General features: G+C 50.0%; 1 protein-coding gene across 5 annotated transcripts in view; it reads right to left on the reverse strand.

Annotated features, from left to right (window-relative positions):
- Positions 1-18,126, reverse strand: part of CPNE5 (copine 5) — a 95,236-nt gene that overhangs the window by 54,806 nt on the left and 22,304 nt on the right. For 4 of the 5 annotated variants that reach the window (XM_003897525.4, XM_009205028.4, XM_009205029.4 and 1 more), the window contains 3 exons: positions 3,672-3,775; positions 2,189-2,228; positions 1,899-1,975 (listed from right to left, as the gene is read on the reverse strand). In XM_003897525.4, the coding sequence (XP_003897574.1) occupies positions 1,899-1,975; positions 2,189-2,228; positions 3,672-3,775 (221 nt within the window). Of the gene's footprint in view, positions 1-1,898; positions 1,976-2,188; positions 2,229-3,671; positions 3,776-18,126 lie in introns of those variants that run through there. The other variant, XM_021937188.2, reaches the window with a different exon arrangement.

Raw genomic sequence — 18,126 nt, forward strand, 5'->3', positions numbered from 1 at the left:
AGATCTTGCGTGTCCTTTAAGGCTCAGTTTCAAAAGCCATCTCCATAGGAAGTCTCCCTCAATACTCCCCCACCCCCAGAAAGAGTTCCTGTCACCAACGGTGGACCAGGTGACAGCAGGCAGGAAACAGACCCAAATGAGTAGTGGTTTTGGACCCAGGCAGCTGGGAGTTGGGAAGCACAGACACCCTCCCTAGTAGGGCATCTCCAACCTGGCAACCCAGGTAAAGCCATGGGTGGGGGTGCTGCTGGAAAGAGCAGATGCTAATGGGTGTGCTACACTTAGCGCATGGTTAACACTGAAGTGGGCACAGGGGCAGATGTCCCTAGAGAAAGAATATAAAATCATGAATAAAACCTGTTAGAAATATGTCCTAAGAGGGAGGGGCCTACCAAATATGAATGTGAATTTTGTATCCTTTTTTTCAAGAGGCCCTCAAATTCTATAAGCTACAGAGGCCCCCAAAACAGGGGTTTTCCCCCTGTTCTCAATAAAAAACTGTTTTGATTGTTTTCTAGGAACCCAGAGATGAGACCTTTTGGGAGCCAAGGAAACATTTCCAGGAGCCCTGGGACCATGAGTTACTGGGGGTCCCAGGCAAGGATCTGGAAGAGAGACCACACACACACACACACACTGCAGTTATTATTATTATTATTTTGAGACAGAGTCTTGCTCTGTTGCTCAGGCTGGAGTAGAGTAGTACAATCTCGGCTCACTGCAACCTCCTGGCTTCAAGAGATTCTCATGCCTCAGCCTCCCGAGTAGCTGGGACTACAGGTGTGCACCACCACGCCCAGCTAATTTTTTTGTATTTTTAGTAGAGACAGATTTGCATCATGTTGGCCAGGCTGGTCTCAAACTCCTAAGCTCAGGCTATCCACCTGCCTTGGCCTCCCAAAGCCCTGGGATTACAGGTGTGAGCCACCGTGCCCAGTTCACACTGCAATGATTGATCATGGTGAGGGGACAGCGTCCAGTGGGAACTTGGCAGAAGCAAGCGGGGGCTAATGATCTCCCTTTCCTGGGCTCTTTGCCCTGTGGCCTGGATGCCTGTCCCAGTCTGCCCTCTCTTTCCTGGGCCCTGCCCATGAGTGTCAACCTAAAATATTCAAAAAGCTCGGGATCCAGTTAAATTAGTTTATTTAAATGCAAAGTGTGAGGGTGGCCGTCCAGAGAAACGTGGACACCAAAAAATGGTGACCAGTGTTCCCCAGTGTGGGGAAAGGTAAGAATTGTTTATACAGGCACAGGCCCTGCCCCTGGGACTTCCTGAGAAATAGGGACAAGAGAGGTCACCCTTACCACCTGGCCAGCCCTGGCTGCCCCTGAAGACATCCTCAGGCTGCACTATGAGAAGCCTTGGGATTCCTCATCCCACAGCCTGCTTCAGAGCAACAGCTTTTCCCTAAAAGCAAATTAAGTTCAGGGACTGTCAGGGACAGGATGGGATGGGAGGGGCCTCACTGTAGCCAGCTCTGGCCTACAAGCTGTGAACAATCTTAGGAATATGCTATGTGTGTAGAGCCCTGGGTTCAAATCCCAGCTCTTCCTCTTTCTAGCTGTGTGTCCTTGGGCAAGTCACTTCCCCTGTCTGGGCTTCAGTTTCTTCTTCCACACTATGATAGGGGTCAGGGTGGGAATAGATTATATGGTGTCTACTCTATTCCCTCCTGAGCCTTCCCGGGAGATGGGGCTCTAATAACCCAGCCTGGGTTCCCCTGAAATACCTGGATTAGAAGCCCCGTGAGAGCAGTGATGCATGGGGTCTCTTTATTCCTAACAACCTGCAGATGCCAGTCATAGCCAGCTGACTGCTTTGCCCCCGCCCTGAGCCAGCTCCCAGCTGAATGGGCAAGAAGTTGGCCCACCACCGGCAAAGCAACCCAGACACTCACGTGAGGGGCTTCTCCAGGCGGCTCCCAGGGGACCCCACAATCTCTCCAAGGGTGCAGAAGGCCTGGCCCAGGAAATCCTGCATGTCCAGGGAACAGAAGAGACCAGTGTCACCCACTCTGCTCACAGCTATCCCACCTCCCCCATCGCACAATTCCTGGAAGCGTGAGAGCCCTCAAATGACAGGGCGCAGCCTCAGACACACATTCCATCCCAGCAAAGCCCTGGGCCCACCCGAAGGATGGCATTTCAGAAACTGTGGAATTGCCGAGCAGTCACTGGCAGAACTCACGTGTTTGGATAAATCGGGACTCTTAGAGTCAACGTCGTATCTGCAGGGAACACAGAGAAATGATGAAGGCAGCTGCGGATGTTCTGCCCAATCCTGCCTGGGTTCTCAAGTTGAGTCAGGGCCCCTGTCCCCCAAAAACAGGTCCCAACACAGTGAATATTTCCAGGAGTAATTGTTGGAAGGCATGAAAGGAAGCCTTCTGGGTGCTGGACATGTTCTGTCCTTGAGTTGGGTGATGGTCAGAGGGGTGGAAATGGATGTAAAAATGCATTGTGGAGTAGGCGCTAAGATTTACGCACTTCACTATGTGTATGTTACACCTCATTAAAAATGGAAAAAATTAAATGAGCTCTGTCGGCCCGGCTGGTTCACAGGTGGCTGAGCCACCTTACCTTTCGCTCCCCTCACTCACAGAGTTTCCCATCTTTGATCTTCACAGCCAAGCCTTGGCTGCCCGTGGTGCTAATACCTTGCTTCTGACCTTCCCTTATGGCTTCACCCCACCCAGGCCTGCCCAGCTTGCCCACAGGCCTGGTCACTCAAGAAGGAGGGAGGCATTAACACCTTCACCTCAGCCGTCTACAGGCAGCGTGATGCTGCAGCTGGCCTCCTCCCCTCACCTGGGGTCTGCTCACCTGGAGCCTCACCTGCCACCTTCCCCCAGCATCTCCCACCCACCCACTGGCATCTCTGTGGCCAAACAGCCATGCCAGGCCCAGATGACTCCTGCTGAGGGATGGTCACTCTCTTATCAGCCCTCTCCAAAATGTCACCAGGTGACTTCTCTACAATGGGCTGTGTTGACTCTCCTCAGCCTCAATACCTCCCATCATTCCCTCCAAAGTTATTTCCTTCCACTGCATTCTTTCCTTTGCTCCCTAAGGTCCCAAACCCCCTTCTTTCCCACTCTGACCACTCTTCTGTGGGGCAAAGACTTTTCAAAGCATCCCATACCCCATAAAAACAACATCACAAACTCCCCGGCCTGTTTACCAAGCCTGAAATCCCACCGTGATCTTTAATGTCAGGAGAAAGGCACTGTCATCTTCCAGTGGCTGCTGGATGCCTGAGCCCCACCAGCCAGGCCACCTCTGCGGGAGGGGAGGCTGCAGGGACCCTCTCCCAGAACACGCTTAGACAGAGGAAGCAGCCAGTGGCTCCCTCCTGGTTACTAGGGGAGAAAAGGGCTCCCAGAGGCACAGTCAAGAATTGCCTTCAGGATCTTTCCTCAGCGGACATTCCCCGGCACAAAGAAGCTTGCCTGATGCCATCCCCAACTTAACTGAGACAAACTGTTAAATTTGTCTCTCCTGGTAAGGGTACAGGCAGACTTCAGCTAATTGCCACTTCTATCCCAGGCCAACCTGGGCTCCCGCTAATATCTCAGCTCCTCCCACCCTCCCCCAACCACAGGCCTGTGGTCCTACCTCCCAGCAATCTTCCTCCCCACCTGGCTGCATCTTCAGCACCATCTTCCACTTACAAATCAAAACGGAGGTTCTGCTTCTCCTCGAAAAAGTAATCCACAATGAACTTGCGCACGAAGTCGGGATTGAGCGTGTTGTCAATGACTTCAGTGCGCCCGAACTGCAAGAGAAGTTGGAGGGTAAACCTCAGGGCCGGGCTGGTAGGGCCGGGGAGAGTACTGGGCTCAGAGCCCCTTAGTCCTGGTTCTGGCAGTTATGAAAGCCCTGTCTCTCCAGGCTCCTGACATCCATCCCCTCCCAATCAAAGCATGAGTTCTTGCATCTGACAGTGGAAGCCATGTACAGTATGGCTCCAACCCACATGGCTTCTCCCCATCTCCATGCAAGCTGATGGTCTTAATACCTGAGCAGGCCCTTCCCTTCACCTGGCCTCCCCGTCTCTGCCAGTGGCATATCCTCATTCCCTCAAGGCCTGATGTAAATACCAGCTCCTCCAGGAAGCCTTCCTGATTCCTCCAACCAGAGAATTTTATTTCTCTGAGCCTCCTCGAACTTGTGCCCACTCCACTCCATGACCACCATTCTGAGAATTGATTCCACAATTAGGTGTGTACTTATTTGATTCCCCAGTTGCAAACACAAGGGCAGAGGCAGGGACCGTAGGAGACCACCTCCTAAAAGATCCCGCCCTTTTGGTATTCATGCTCTTGCATAATCACCTCCTCTCGAATGTGAGCTGGGCCTAGTGACACACTTGTACTGAACAGAGTATCACACAAGTCATAGAACGTCACCTCCAAGGTTCTGTTACAAACAACTATGACTTCCGTCTGGGCACCCTCTCTTGCTCTGTCTTGCTTGCCACTTAATAAAACCAGCTGCCATGTTGTGAGCTGCCTTATGAAGAGGGCGGCAAGGAAAGGAGGAGGCCCCAGGCTAACACCAGTGAGGAAGAGCGGCTGTCAATCTGCCCATCCATAAGAATTGAAATCCTGCCCACAACCACTGGGTGAGCTTGCAAGCAAATCTTGCCCACTTGAACCTTGAGATGATTGAGGCCTCGGCCAACACCTTCACTGTGACCTTGTGAGAGACCCTGAGCCAGAGGACCCATCAAAGCTGCACTCAGATTCCTGCCTGCTGTTTAAACCACTAAATTCTGAGGTGATTTATTACTCAGCAATAGCTAACTAATTCAGAGACTGAATTGTCTTGGTTGCCCTTGCAGCTGATATTCTAGAATTTTGTACATAATAGGCAGTCAATAATTGAATCCCAATCAGTTTCGCAAATGACTTTAGGCCAAGTCACTCTCCATCTTTGGGCATCAGAATCACCTAGAGAACTTGGTAAAATACAGATTGTGGAGGGCCTCACTCCAGAGGCTCTGACTCAGTAGGTCTAGAGTGGAGCCTGGGAATCTGCATTTTAGAAGTCCTCAGGTGATGCTGGTACTGTGGGTCTGGGGACTCCACTTTGAGAACCACTACTAGGCTAGGTGGTGGTCCACTGGGATCCAAGTCTCCTGCAGGCTCCGTAGGCCATAGAGGAGGGCAGAGTGGGCACGAGTCCAGACCAACCATCCCATCAAAGCAGCTCTCTTTTGTATCTGCTCAATACAGTAGACATTTTGAGCAAAATTTTTGTTTCAAAAAAGGGGTGAGGGGCTAAGAGGTGAAGTTCAAAACCACTGCATTTACAATAGACTATCATTCAGCCTTAAAAAAGGAAGGAAATCCTGTCATGTGCTACAATATGGTGCACCTTGAGGAGACTGTGCTAGTGAAATAAGCCAGTCACAGTAGGACAAATAATGTATGTGTCCACTTACAGGAGGTATCTAAAGTGGCCAAATTCATTGACACAGAAAATAGAATGGCAGTGACCAGGGGCATGGTGGAGGGGTATAGGGGGAGTTGTTTAATGGGTTAAGGGTTTCAGTTTTGCAAGATGAAAATGTTCTGGAGACCTGTTTCACAACAATGCAAATACATTTGTAACTCTACTGAACTGTACACTTAAAAATGGTTATGATGTGGCTGGGCCCGGTGGCTCACGCCTATAATCCCAGCATTTGGGGAGGCTGAGGCGGGCGGATCACGAGGTCAAGAGATCAAGACCATCCTGGCCAACATGGTGTAACCCCGTCTCTACTAAAAATACAAAAACTAGCTGGGTGTGTTGGCGCACGCCTGTAGACCCAGCTGCTTGGGAGGCTGAAGCAGGAGAATTGCTTGAACCCAGGAGGTGGAGGTTGCAGTGAGCCGAGATCATGCCACTGCACTCCAGCCTGGCAACAGAGCGAGACTCCATCTCAAAAAAAGAAAAAAAAAAAAAAGGTTATGATGGAAAATTTTATGCTATGTGCTTTTATTTCCCACAATTAAAAAACGAAAAACATTAGCTAGGCATAGTAGCATGCACTTGGGGTCCCAGCTACTCAGGAGGCTAAGGTGAGGGGATGGTTGAGCCCAGGAGGGTGCAGTGAGCTACGATCACAGCACTGCACTCCAGCATGGGCAATAGAGAGAGACCCTGTCTCTCAAAACAAAAGCAAATGAACGAAAAACCCACCACATTGTATGCTACATGAAGGCAGGGGTGCTGTTCGTTACAATATTTACCAGAGTCTCAAAGCAGTAAGACAGGCAGGTGCAAAGCAAAATATTTTAAATGGGCTGTTAATTCTTTTTAATAATCCTGAGTGTCAGAGTGTCAGTCTTCCTTGATGGGGCTCTGCAGTCCAGGAAAACACCAGCACATGGGTCCCTCACACATGTGGTAGATGAGGCCCTGGGTTACCTGGGGCTTACCCTGAGTGTCCCTTCTACCCTGAATTAAGTTAGAAACTTCCAAAGGAGCTAGGCATGGTGGCTAACACCTGTAATCCCAGCACTTTGGGAGGCCGAGGCAGGCGGATCACTTGAGGTCAGGAGTTTGAGACCACCCTGGCCAACATGGTGAAACTCCATCTCTACTAAAAAAACACACACACAAAAATGAGCCGGGCGTGATGGCACACACCTATAGTCCCAGATATTTGGGAGGCTGAGGCAGGGGAATCACTTAAACCCAGTGTAAGGTGGAGGTTGCAGTGAGCTGAGATGACACCACTGCACTCCAGCCTGGGTGACAGAGAAAGACTCCATCTCACTGGAGAGGGAAGCTCCCACTCCAGGTAACATGGAGCACTAGATTTGGCATCTTGTTGTCCCTCACTCCCTTGGCGAGTCAGTCTCATGTTCCAATCAATCTCATCTGCTAAATCTCTTCCTCTGCTGTGGCCTTGGTCCGGCCTCATCACTTTCTCACCTTGTCACCGTGACCACCATGGCAGCCTCCTAAGGGACCCCACATGTGCCAATTCCTAATGCTTGGAGCCTTAGCTCCCTGGCCATCCTGTTCTCCAACTCCCCACCCCTCCTGTGTGCGCCCATTGTCCTCCTGCATCTCTAAGGCTGCACTTACTGCGCGGCCTGATAATGATCTACTGAGTCTCTTTCTACCCCTCTAGGTTGTGAGCTTCTCAAGCAGCAGGAGAATCCAAGTTCTCCTCATCTTTGCAGCCCAGGACCTAACAGCATTTAATACACAGTCGCAAGTTAAGATCATAACAGCTGCTGTTTATTGAATACATACAATGCACGAGGAGCGGTTTTAAACATTTTGTGCCATATGGATATTGACCAATTTTGCATCTATGTGTAAATTCATTTCAGCATTCCTGATCATCTATATGTGTGTGTTGCTTGAATTATTTGAACTGGTTGCAACATCTTACTGGTTTCCTTATTAATTAACAAGCTTTGATAATAAATATTTGTCATGCTAATTTTATACTTGTATGGTAGTCATGATTTTACCTTTTTAAAAAATATATGCTTTAACAGGTGCTTTTTAAAAATACCCATGCTCAAGCCCCACCACAGATCAATTAAATCCAAATCTCAGTGGGTGGGGCCTGAACAACTGCTTTTTTAAAGTTTCCTTTAAAAAAGGGATCATAATGTGATCCATCTGATCATAATGTGCAGATGGAGTTGAGAATCACTAACAAATGAGAATATAGCAGGAGGAGGGAAGGAAACTAACATTTACTGAGCCCCTACTAAATGCTCACCAGGTTAAGTGGATCATTAAGTTATCTCATTCAATTCTCACAAAAATCTTGTGAGGTATTTTACACACGAGGAAACTAAAAATCAGAGAGGTTAAGTAACTTGCCCAAGATCACACAGCAAGGCAGAGCTGGGACCTAAACTTGGGTATATCTAACTCCAAAGCCCATTATATTTCTACTGCATCTAACTGTGAGGAGTCATCAAGCATTATGAAAATCAAATAAAGATGAGGTTTACTTCACAAGCATTTATCACAGTCCTAGTGTGTGTCAAGCAATGGAGAGGACATCAGATTGAATAAGACTGGGTTCCTTTCCCACCCCCTAAATTCAGTAACAATCTTACAATGCATAACCCCGTTCCAAAAGAGTTCCTGCATTCTCCTCTCCTGCTCTTCTTCTTGATGAATACCTCCTGCCTTCAGACAAAAGGAACATGTCTCTTAATGGCTTTCCTGCAAAATATTCCAGGTAAACACCCAGGTTTGAGAAAATCCTCCTTTAAGGAAGGGACTTCCTTCCTTCCTCTCAGTACACTTGCCCTCCTCCTTCAACAACCTCAAAGCATCCCTCTAGCAGGATTTTAGATAAGCCCCAGCCCAGAAGGAGCAGGCACCCTTTACGCAGTTTCCCTCCCCACCCCGCCCCACCCCCAGCATAGGCTCCAAGGAAAACACCCATTAAGGAAGATGACAAGGCTGCTTTTAAAATGGCACTTGCAGCTTCAATAGAGGGGAATACCCTAGAGATTGATTCTGCCTAAGAAGAAAATGGAGTTCTCCCGGAAACAGGACACTGCAAGCCCACTCCCAATATCTCCTAGGGCAGGAAAGGGGCACACGAGCTAGGCTGGACAGTGAAAGATTACTAAGCCTCAGAGGTAGTTAAGACATGCAGATCACAAACAACTGCCAAATCCACAATCTGGGGACTTACTGGAGATGTTTTATAGCCTTCATTACTTGGATGAATAACAAAGGGGAAAAAAATGCTAAAACTTGGATTTTAAAATCTAAGAAGCTACCACGTCCCGTCAGGCCCAATGTACACCCCATTAATGATGGCAGAAACACAACTGAAGAGACATTGAAAAAAAAATCAATTTGGCGGCTGTATTTCATTCTACATAGACTTATAGAGTTTTCAAGCCAGAAGGGACTTGGAGAGATGAGATATTAGCACCCGAGCATTGGGAACCACAGGACGGCACGCAATCTAACTGCTGTACAGCAAATCCTGCTTAGGGAAGGAGCAGGTGGGTTAACCCCTCACCACCTGTAATACGGAGCGCAGCCAGCCCTGTTCATTCTGCCAGCTCCCTGGGCGTGCCTGTCCATGCTTCCAAGCCTTTCTGAGCCCTCTGTCCACACTTTGGGCTCTGAGGATACTGGGAGTGAGGGATCCTCACTTTGCTCACAGACCACCAAACACTGGTAAGCACAGGAATTCTGATGAAAAAGGCTGAAGGATACCCAGAGATCTGCATGCAGGATGTGATGCAGAGAGCCCTAGAGAATTGTTAGGGAAGGCGGGCAAGTGTGCACTGGGGAGGTTGAGGGATGAAAACTAGGCAGGAGGTTGAGTGACAGGGGACGTGACAGGGGACCTCCCTGACTCCCGGGGCTCGGATGGCCTCTTACTGGGCAGAAGGAAAGAAAAAGTACAAATGAGAAGGAAGCCTGGAAATGAGGGAGTTTGCCTTCTGAAAGGCTCTCTCCCTGGCAACAAAACTCAGTGGAAAAAGCTGACATGCCCCAAAAGATGCTCCTAAAACCTCTATGACTAAGCTCCATGAATATCAATGAAGCAGCATTAATTACATACCATCAGTTCCAGCGAGACCCTCAAAGTGGGGGCAGACTTGAAACTTATTTGGAGACTAAATTAGGTGACTCCCTGGGACTCTGCCACACAGGAGAGCTGGGATGTATGGAGCAGGTAGGCAGCTGTGTCACCAGACTGCCCTCAGAGGGAAGCCCAGAGCAGGGCTGAGGTTGAGAACCCAGGTTGGGCAAGCAAGGTCTTCCTGCCCCACCTCCAACTATGGGGCCAGGAGGGGCCAGCCTCTGTCGAGACATAGGCGCCTAGCCCGCAGGGAGCTCTTGGGGCTGGCAGTCGGGCCTGGGCTGATTTGGAGGCTGGAGAGTCTCCTGCTGCCCACCCCAGCTCCAATCTTCATCCTACAGGAGATTGCTTCCCTTTGAACAGGATCACTATTGTTTCCTCACCCTGTGGCTTCCAGTGGGGTTTGGCCAGTGGGAGGCACTGGCAGATGGGAGACGGGAAGAGACAGAGGTTGGGGTATTTCTTCCCACTCCTGCCCAGCCTCAGCTCCATGGTTCTGGGAGGGGCTGCTTCCCTCGAGGACCACAAACCCCACCAGGCAGGCCCTCTACCTCCCTCTCAGAGAGCAGCACTGCCTTCTCCCATCGCCATGCAAGCCTGGGTGCTAACTAACCTGTAAGAGGCTTATGCTGTGAATGGAGGCTGGGACTAGGTCTGACAATTTTTATCCCTATAGTTTCTCTACTCCCTAGCGCAGTCTCTGAACTTCTGGGATTACTGTGCCAGCTCCCTTGTTAACACTTCCCGTGGGTCTGGGTGGACCCACAGATCAGGTGATAATGTGAGTGTCCCTGACCTAATACCCTGCCCAACCTCTATCCCTTTCCCTGCAGCCCCCACACACAGAGAGACAGGAGAGAGAGAGGGGAGGGAATAGGAGAGAGAGAGAGAGAGATTGAGAGAGAGAGAGGAGAGAGATAGTCCTCGACTCTTCTGCGATTTCCTTTTTAAAATATTAACAAGTTGGGCCAGCACTTTGGGAGGCAGGAGGATCGCTTGAACCTAGGAGTTCGAGACCAACCTGGGCAACATAGTGAGACCCCATCACTACAAAAAATAAGAAAATTAGCCAGGCATGGAAGCACACGTCTGTAGTCCCAGCTACTTGGGAGGCTGAGGCAGAAGGGTCAATTGAGCCCAGGAGACTGAGGCTGCAGTAAGCCGTGATCATGCCACTGCACTCCAGCCTGGGCGACAGAGCAAGACCCTGTCTCAAAAACAAACAAACAAACAAACAAAGAACAACAATAAAAAAACAACCAAAACAACAACCAAAAAAAACCCCAAATTGACCTAGGACCTGATTTTAGAGCTGGAAGGAACCAAATCCTCTCAATGAACACATAAGAAAACAAAGGCAGAGAAGGTGGGAGGGGGGCTGTTCTGACCAGGTCACACAGCTCATTAGAAAACGGATGCTGACAGTAATCCAGCTGGTGGGGCTCCCAGCGCTGAGTGGAGCCCTGGTTCACCCAGAAGTCTGTGGACACTCCTGCTCAGGTTTCTTTCTTCCTCCCGCTCCTCCTCCTCCTCCTTCCGCTTGGTATCCTGACTTCTCAGCTTCAAAACACTTCCACACATCCACGATCTCATTTAACCCCTCCAATGACCCCGTGGAGATGAAATTATTATCATCCACACTTTACCGATGAAGGAACAGAGCTCTTGGAGGCCAGAGAAGCCCTCCCAGAGGCAACCCATGGTGGGTGAGGAAGGGCCAGGACTCGCAGGAGTGAGAAAGGCAGAGCATCCCTCGTGCTCACCACAGCCCCTACCTCAGGCATGCATGGGTGGCTCACTGCAAGCCTGAACAATCTTCACGGGCCTGGATTTAGGCAGCTCTTGCCTTTTTACAAATTACAACTGGGTGGAGCTTCGGAGCCATCCCCCAGCTGCAAAGCCCCCAGGGGCTGTGCCAGTGGGATAGGAGGCTGGAGCTGACAGACTGCTCTCTACCTCACAAGCTTCTCACCTTTCCCCAGCTGTAACTCCCTGTGATCTTTTCATATATTATTGATGGCTCCTTAATTGGGGATTCTAAAAGCCTGGCTGCAGAGCCCAGCCCTGGCCCCTCATGAATCATGTTCACCAGGATTAAAATAGAGGCCAGAAAGCTACCTGACTCAAATAGAAACGGAAAAAGGGAATGTGCTTTCCAAGGCTGGCCCTGGGAACAGGAGCCAGGTGGGGGAGCCCAGGGGCTGGGAAGAGTGGCTTGAGATCTGGGGACAGGAAAGGAGGGCCTGGGGATTTGGAGGAGCACAGAGGATCTGGCCATGCCAGGCAGGCCACCATCTTGGGTCTGGAAGGTTCTCTCTGGTTCTGTCACTGAAGGAGTCCAGAATTCCGTGGCCACCCCTCCTTGTTGCAGTGAGGAAAACCAGGTCCAGAGAGAGATGGGGCTTGCCTAAAATCACAGGGAGTGAGCCATGACCTTGGCACCTTTTGTTTATTTGGCCCGGTGACCTCCCAAATGGCTGCCTGTTTTGTTATGGCTTCCAGGTAAGGCAGAGCAGAGGTGGAGACAGGGGCCCTGAGTTAGGGGAGCCCAGGCTCTAAAGGCCTCCCTGTTCTCAGGCCTGGACAGAGAAGCCTCCATATCTCGGTATCTTGCCCAGCGACCAGGGTAGGGTGTGAAACTTTACCAAGCTTAGAATGAAAGACTTCCTGCCAAGAAGCTTAGTTCCTAATTAGCCATTGTTTCAGATAATCTGTTCAATCACCCCAGCTCCTGGGGGAATGACCCTTTACCAATGAGCCTGGCTGCCAAGCTACCGACAAAACACTCTCCACCGCCCTGTCCCCACCCCCAGCCTTCCAGCCCCGGGTCTGACTGTAGAGGGTGGAAGGCCTGAGCAGTCCCCACCCTAAAGGAAGCCAAGCATCATCGAGGGGGTCCTGGGACTTGTCCCCCAGCTCACCCCAAAACATTGATAGCTCCTGCCCAATGGCATCACGATGTCTGAAATGATACTGTCAATGGTTCCTTCCTCCAGATAAAGCACTGGTTTCTCACTTAGGGCTTCTTATAAGAAGAGCCATTATTGAGCTTTTTCTGCAGGCCAGGCACTTTACACGAATTAGCTTATTTACTCCTCACAGCAGGCTTGTGAGCCTAAGCGCCAGCCGAGATCCCCCAGCTGGGCAGGTGGCAGGCCCATTTTTAAACTTGACTTTGGAGTGCACACTTTCAACAGCTCAGCCACAACTCTAAAGTGCACCTGGACACTAACACTGAAAAGCAAATAGATCTATCAGCCACCAGGGGACCTGGCCTAGAACTCAGGGTTTACTAGAAAAGCCAACTCCTTTCTTCAAATGAAATCTCAGGCTCATGTCTAATGTATTACCCAGAAATAATGAACACCTCTGCTTGAAGGAGGAAAGGGAGGCAGGAGCTACACACACATTCACAGTTGGTCCTGGAGCTGCCACCCTCAAATCCTGGGGATAGAAAAGCACACTTTGGGCTAGGTGCAGTGGCTCATGCCTGTAATCCCAGCACTTTGGGAGGCCAAGGCAGGTGGATCTCCTGAGCTCAGGAGTTCGAGACCAGCCTGGCCAACATGGTGAAACTCCGTCGCTACTAAAAATACAAAAATTAGCCGAGGGGTAGCGGTGTGTGCCTGTAATCCCAGCGACTCGGGAGGCTGAGGCAGGAGAATTGCTTGGACCCAGGAGGTGGAGGTTGCAGTGAGCCGAGATTGTGTCACTGCACTCCAGCCTGGGTGACAGAGTGAGACTCCGTCTCAAAAACAAACAAACAAACAAACAAGAGAAGCCCACTTTGAAAGTCAGTGGCCTGGGCAGAGGAGAAAACCAGGGACCCCGACTTGGAAAACCACATTCACATCCCAGCTCTGCCACTTTCTAGCTGAGTTGCTGGGCGAAGCCAGGATCCCTCTGAGCTCTGCTTCCTCATCTGGGTGTGGTGAGGGCCAAGGGAGACAATGGGGTGCTGCTGATGTGGAGACTGTACAGGGTAGAAGGCATGTCAGTCACCCTCCTATTTAAGGAGGGGCAGGAAAGGGGATACAGCCTCTTTACAGCTTGCCTGATGGTACTGTATAATAATAATAAGAATGTTTACAAGTCCTGAGCACAGGCAGGCACTGCTAAGTGATTCTGCCATGTGGTCCCTACCACAGTCCACTAAGCAGGCATTGGGATCCCATTTTACTGATGAAAAAAATCAAGGCTCAGAGAGAGGTTAAGGAGAAACTGGCAAAGTCAGGATTCGAAGGGACATCCCAGACAGCACCTCACTGTGCCAAAGCAGGTTTTAAAGCCCTAACCCTAAGACTGTGAGTTGGTGCCCATAGACCCATCTAGTCCCTAAAGTAAAGCTTTGGTCCTGGACTGCCTAACCCCGATCACAGGGAGTCAGAGCCCTGAAAATTCAGCTGCATGACAAAAGCAAAGGCCACTAAAGGCTTTCCAAGTGACCTAAGGCTCAGGAGGGACCTCTCTTTGCAGAGGCAGACTTCTCTGCAAAAAGCGGAGAGTCCAGAAAGACAACCCCAAGCTTGCCTTGGAGTCCACCTCTTTGAGAGGCCTGCCTTCCGCTTTGTGCCTTAGCAATGCTGATGGTCCACTCATTCCTTTATATCTTTAGATTATGGTCTATGTGGAATGACCAAGGCCAGGTCAACAGGGAGCCTAAATTGGGCTCAAGGCCTGGCAGGCAGAGGGCTATTTCATTTCAGATTTAAACTCTTGGCATTGAACAAACTGGATCCCCAGTGTGCTTGCCCACCACAGTCTTATTCCAAAACCTCCACAAGACTGCAAATTATCTTCCTGCTTCTGCCCTTTCCCCTGCAGTCCACTCTGCACACAGTGGCCAGGGCTGTCTTTCTGAACCATAAACCAGGCTGCATCACTCCCCTGCTTAAAACCCTTAAATAGGCCAGGTGTGGTGGCTCACACCTGTAATCCCAGCACTTTGGGATACTGAGGTGGGAGGATCACCTGAGGTCAGGAGTTTAAGACCAGCCTGCCCAACATGGTAAAACTCCGCCTCTACTAAAAATACAAAAATTAGCCGGGCATGGTGGCGCATGCCTATAGTCCCAGCTACTTGGGAGGCTGAGGCAAGAGAATCTCTTGAACCCGGGAGGAAGAGGTTTCAGTGAGCTGAGATCGAGCCACTGCCCTCCAGCCTGGGCAACAGAGCAAGACTCCATCTCAAACAAAACAAAATAAAACCTTCAAATAGCTTAGCATCACACTTAGATCAGTATTGGAACTCTTTCTATGGCCTCTACAGGATCTGAAACTGATGACCTCTGTGACTGTATTGCCCACTGTCTTCGTTGTTCATACCACTCAAACTACACCAGCCTTGTTTTTGTCCTTGAAATGCTGTAAGCTTGCTCCCGCCTCAGGGCCTTTGCACTCGCTGTTCCCTCCACCTAGAGCACCCTGCCCCTCAGAATGATGCATGGCACCACTCAGGCCGCAGCTCCAGTGCCACCAGGGTTGGCTTAGTTCACAGGACCTCCAAGGGTGGCCTTTCCCACTGTGATGGAGAGCCCAGGTCAACGGTAGATTGCAGTTAATATTTCCAGGCATTTTCACAAGCATTACCTTAGTCTACCCACGAAGGTCTCTCAGCCTCATTTTATAGATTAGTAAGCTGAGACTTGAGAAGATAAATAACTCACCTAGGTCACACAGTTAGTAAATGTCAGAGCTGGTATGAAAACCCAGGGTTTTGGACATCAAGTTCAGGCCTCATCTGACAAATGCATTTGACTGTTATTCATGATGTCTTTAGGGACCAAATGGGAAAATACAGCACATAGGTAACTGAACGACCTACCCCAAAGGTCAATTAAAAAACTGAGGTCAATCTGGGAAAAGGTCTCTAGTGGAGGAACCCAGCACTCCATCCCATTCAATTCCTTGTCATCTGTGTGGGTGAGGACTACAGCTGACCCAGGACCAAGAGGCATGACCAAGATGCTGAATGCACAATCGTAATTCAACTTGGTCTCCATAAACTGTAACAACGGACTGAATCCAACAAATGACACATGATGGCAATAAATGTGAAATCACAGATTTAGGTTCAAAAACTCATTGCCAAGTCCGAGGTAGGGAACTTGGCAATGCTATTTGGACAGCAACTCATGGAGAAAGACACAGAAGTCCCCAAACTCAATAGGAATTAAGTCAAAAACACCTGCCAAAAGATCAGCGGGATACCAGATAGTGTCGCTAGATGTGCAATCCTCAGAAGCAGACACATAACATGCAGAGGCCAGCGGGGAGGACAGTGAGGATCTAGGGCGAGCCCCTGTGTGGAGGGAGCCAGCCCATGATGCTCTGGGCTGCAGAAGGGGATGGCGGGGACACATGCTGTCCAGGAGGAGTGCTCAGGTTGGTAAAGGGACAGGAAACAGTGATATAAAAAGCCTCAGTTTCCTCCTCTGTCAAATGGGGCAATAATAATACCTCTTTCATAGGATTGTTGTGAAGATTCATTGAGTTAATGCAGGTAAAGTACTTAGAACAGTGTCTATGGTCGGGCATGGTGGCTCATGCCTGCAATCCCAACACTTTGGGAGGCCGAGGCAGGTGGATCACTGGAGGTCAGGAGTTCAAGACCAGCCTGAAACCAACCCTATCTCTACTAAAAATACAAAATTAGTCGGGCATGGTGGCGCACGCCTGTAATCCCAGCTACTCAGGAGGCTGAGGCAGGAGAATTGCTTGAACCCGGGAGGTGGAGGTTGCAGTGCGCAGTGATTGTGCCATTGTACTCCAGCCTGGGCGACATCGCAAGACACCATCTCAAAAAGAACAGAACAGTGTCTGGCACATTACTGTCGTATGTTTGCCATTATCACTACTGTTGTTGGTATCATCTCCCTGGGTTGAAAGTGAGCTCCTCTGGTTGTAGGCAATGTCTGGTACCCCGTTGCACCCCCAGCATTCATCCCCCGGCACATAGTAGGTGCCTGCTGTAGTCTGAATGTTTGCGTCCCTCCGAAATTCATGTCGAAATTCTTACCTCATTGTGATGGTATTCAGAGGTGAGGCTTTGGGGAGGTGATTAGGTCAGGAGGGCAGAGCCCTCATGAATGGGATTAGAGTGTGTTCATCCCTCCCACCATGTGAGGACACAGCAAGATGGAATCGGCCCTCACCAGACATTGAATTTGCTGGTGCCTTGATGTTGGACTTCCTGGCCTCCAGAACTGTGCAAATAAATTTCTGTTGGTCATAAGCTACCCAGTTTATGGTATTTTTGTTAGAGCAGCCTGAACATACTGAGACGGTGCCCAACACATGCTCGAAGACACACGTCAAGTTGCCCCGAGGAAGATGGTTCAGAATATTTAGAGATGAACCATCAATCTCAGCTGCTGGTGAAAAGTTAAACAGGATAATTTTGCTCAAAAAAGAGACTGAGCGCTTTGGCAGGTTCATGTGGGTGTGGTGGCTGGGGCCACATGACTGCAGTGGTATGGGGCGATCTGCCGGACACCCTAAGATTCTGTGACTCCCATTTCTTTTTCCAACAGGCTCTCAGCCAAGACAGTGGCCTGGTGAGGGAAGGGTAGGGATCTCCATACCCACTTTTCAAAAGGGGAGCCTAGAGGGGTTCCCTCTCATGTCCCTCTTCCCAGTGACAGCATTTCTGGGACTCTTCCCACCTGGCCATCCCACCTTCCCCAGGACATGCAGCAGGCCCTGGCCCGCCTCGATGCAAACAGTGCTTGATTTTCTAGGCTAAAATTACATCTTGAGTCAATTTTCATGAAATGTGGTGACATATTTAGGTGCTGGGAGGATGGAGCTTTCTCAAAAGGCATAAAAATGACCCAAATGGTTAAAACCAGCTGAAAGCCAGCAGCCAGGGGCCACGAGAGCAGATTTCATCCCTCCCGGGACTGGCTTATCTGCAGCCTCATGCAAACCCCGCTACAGAGAAAGTGCTGTGCCTGCACTTGACTCCCCCCACCCCCGATCACAGGATTATTATATCTCGGCCAAGATTCTGGTAACAGAGAGGTGATTTGTTCCTGAAGGGCAATGAACTAGATGGAGGAGTGGCGGGAATGGTTCCTGTTTATTTGCAAGGGCAGTCTTCCATCCAGGGGCAGCTCCATAGAGACAATCTGGACTTTTCTTTCATTCTCCATTTCTGATACTTTCCTCTGTGGGTCGCACAGAGAATCAAGCAAGGAATTACAGCCCCTCTGCCATCCCCAGTATGTTTGTTTGCTTTCAAGACAGGGTCGCGTTCTGTTGCCCAGGCTGGAGAGCAGCGGTGCAATCTAGGATTACTGCAACCTCTGTCTCCTGGGTTCAAGCGATTCTCCTGACTCAGCCTCCCAAGTAGCTGGGACCACAAGTGTGCGTCACCATGCCTGTCTAATTTTTATATTTTCAGTAGGGATGGGGTTTTGCCATGTTGGCTAGGCTCTCCCCAGTATGTTTAAATGCATCTTCCTTTCTCCACAAAAAGCTGTGTGAAGGCCGGGTGTGGTGGCTTACACCTGTAATCCCAGCACTTTGGGAGGCTGAGGTGGATG

This window comes from Papio anubis, chromosome 6 (assembly GCF_008728515.1).
Source record: "Papio anubis isolate 15944 chromosome 6, Panubis1.0, whole genome shotgun sequence".
In the NCBI taxonomy this organism is placed as follows: Eukaryota; Metazoa; Chordata; class Mammalia; order Primates; family Cercopithecidae; genus Papio; species Papio anubis.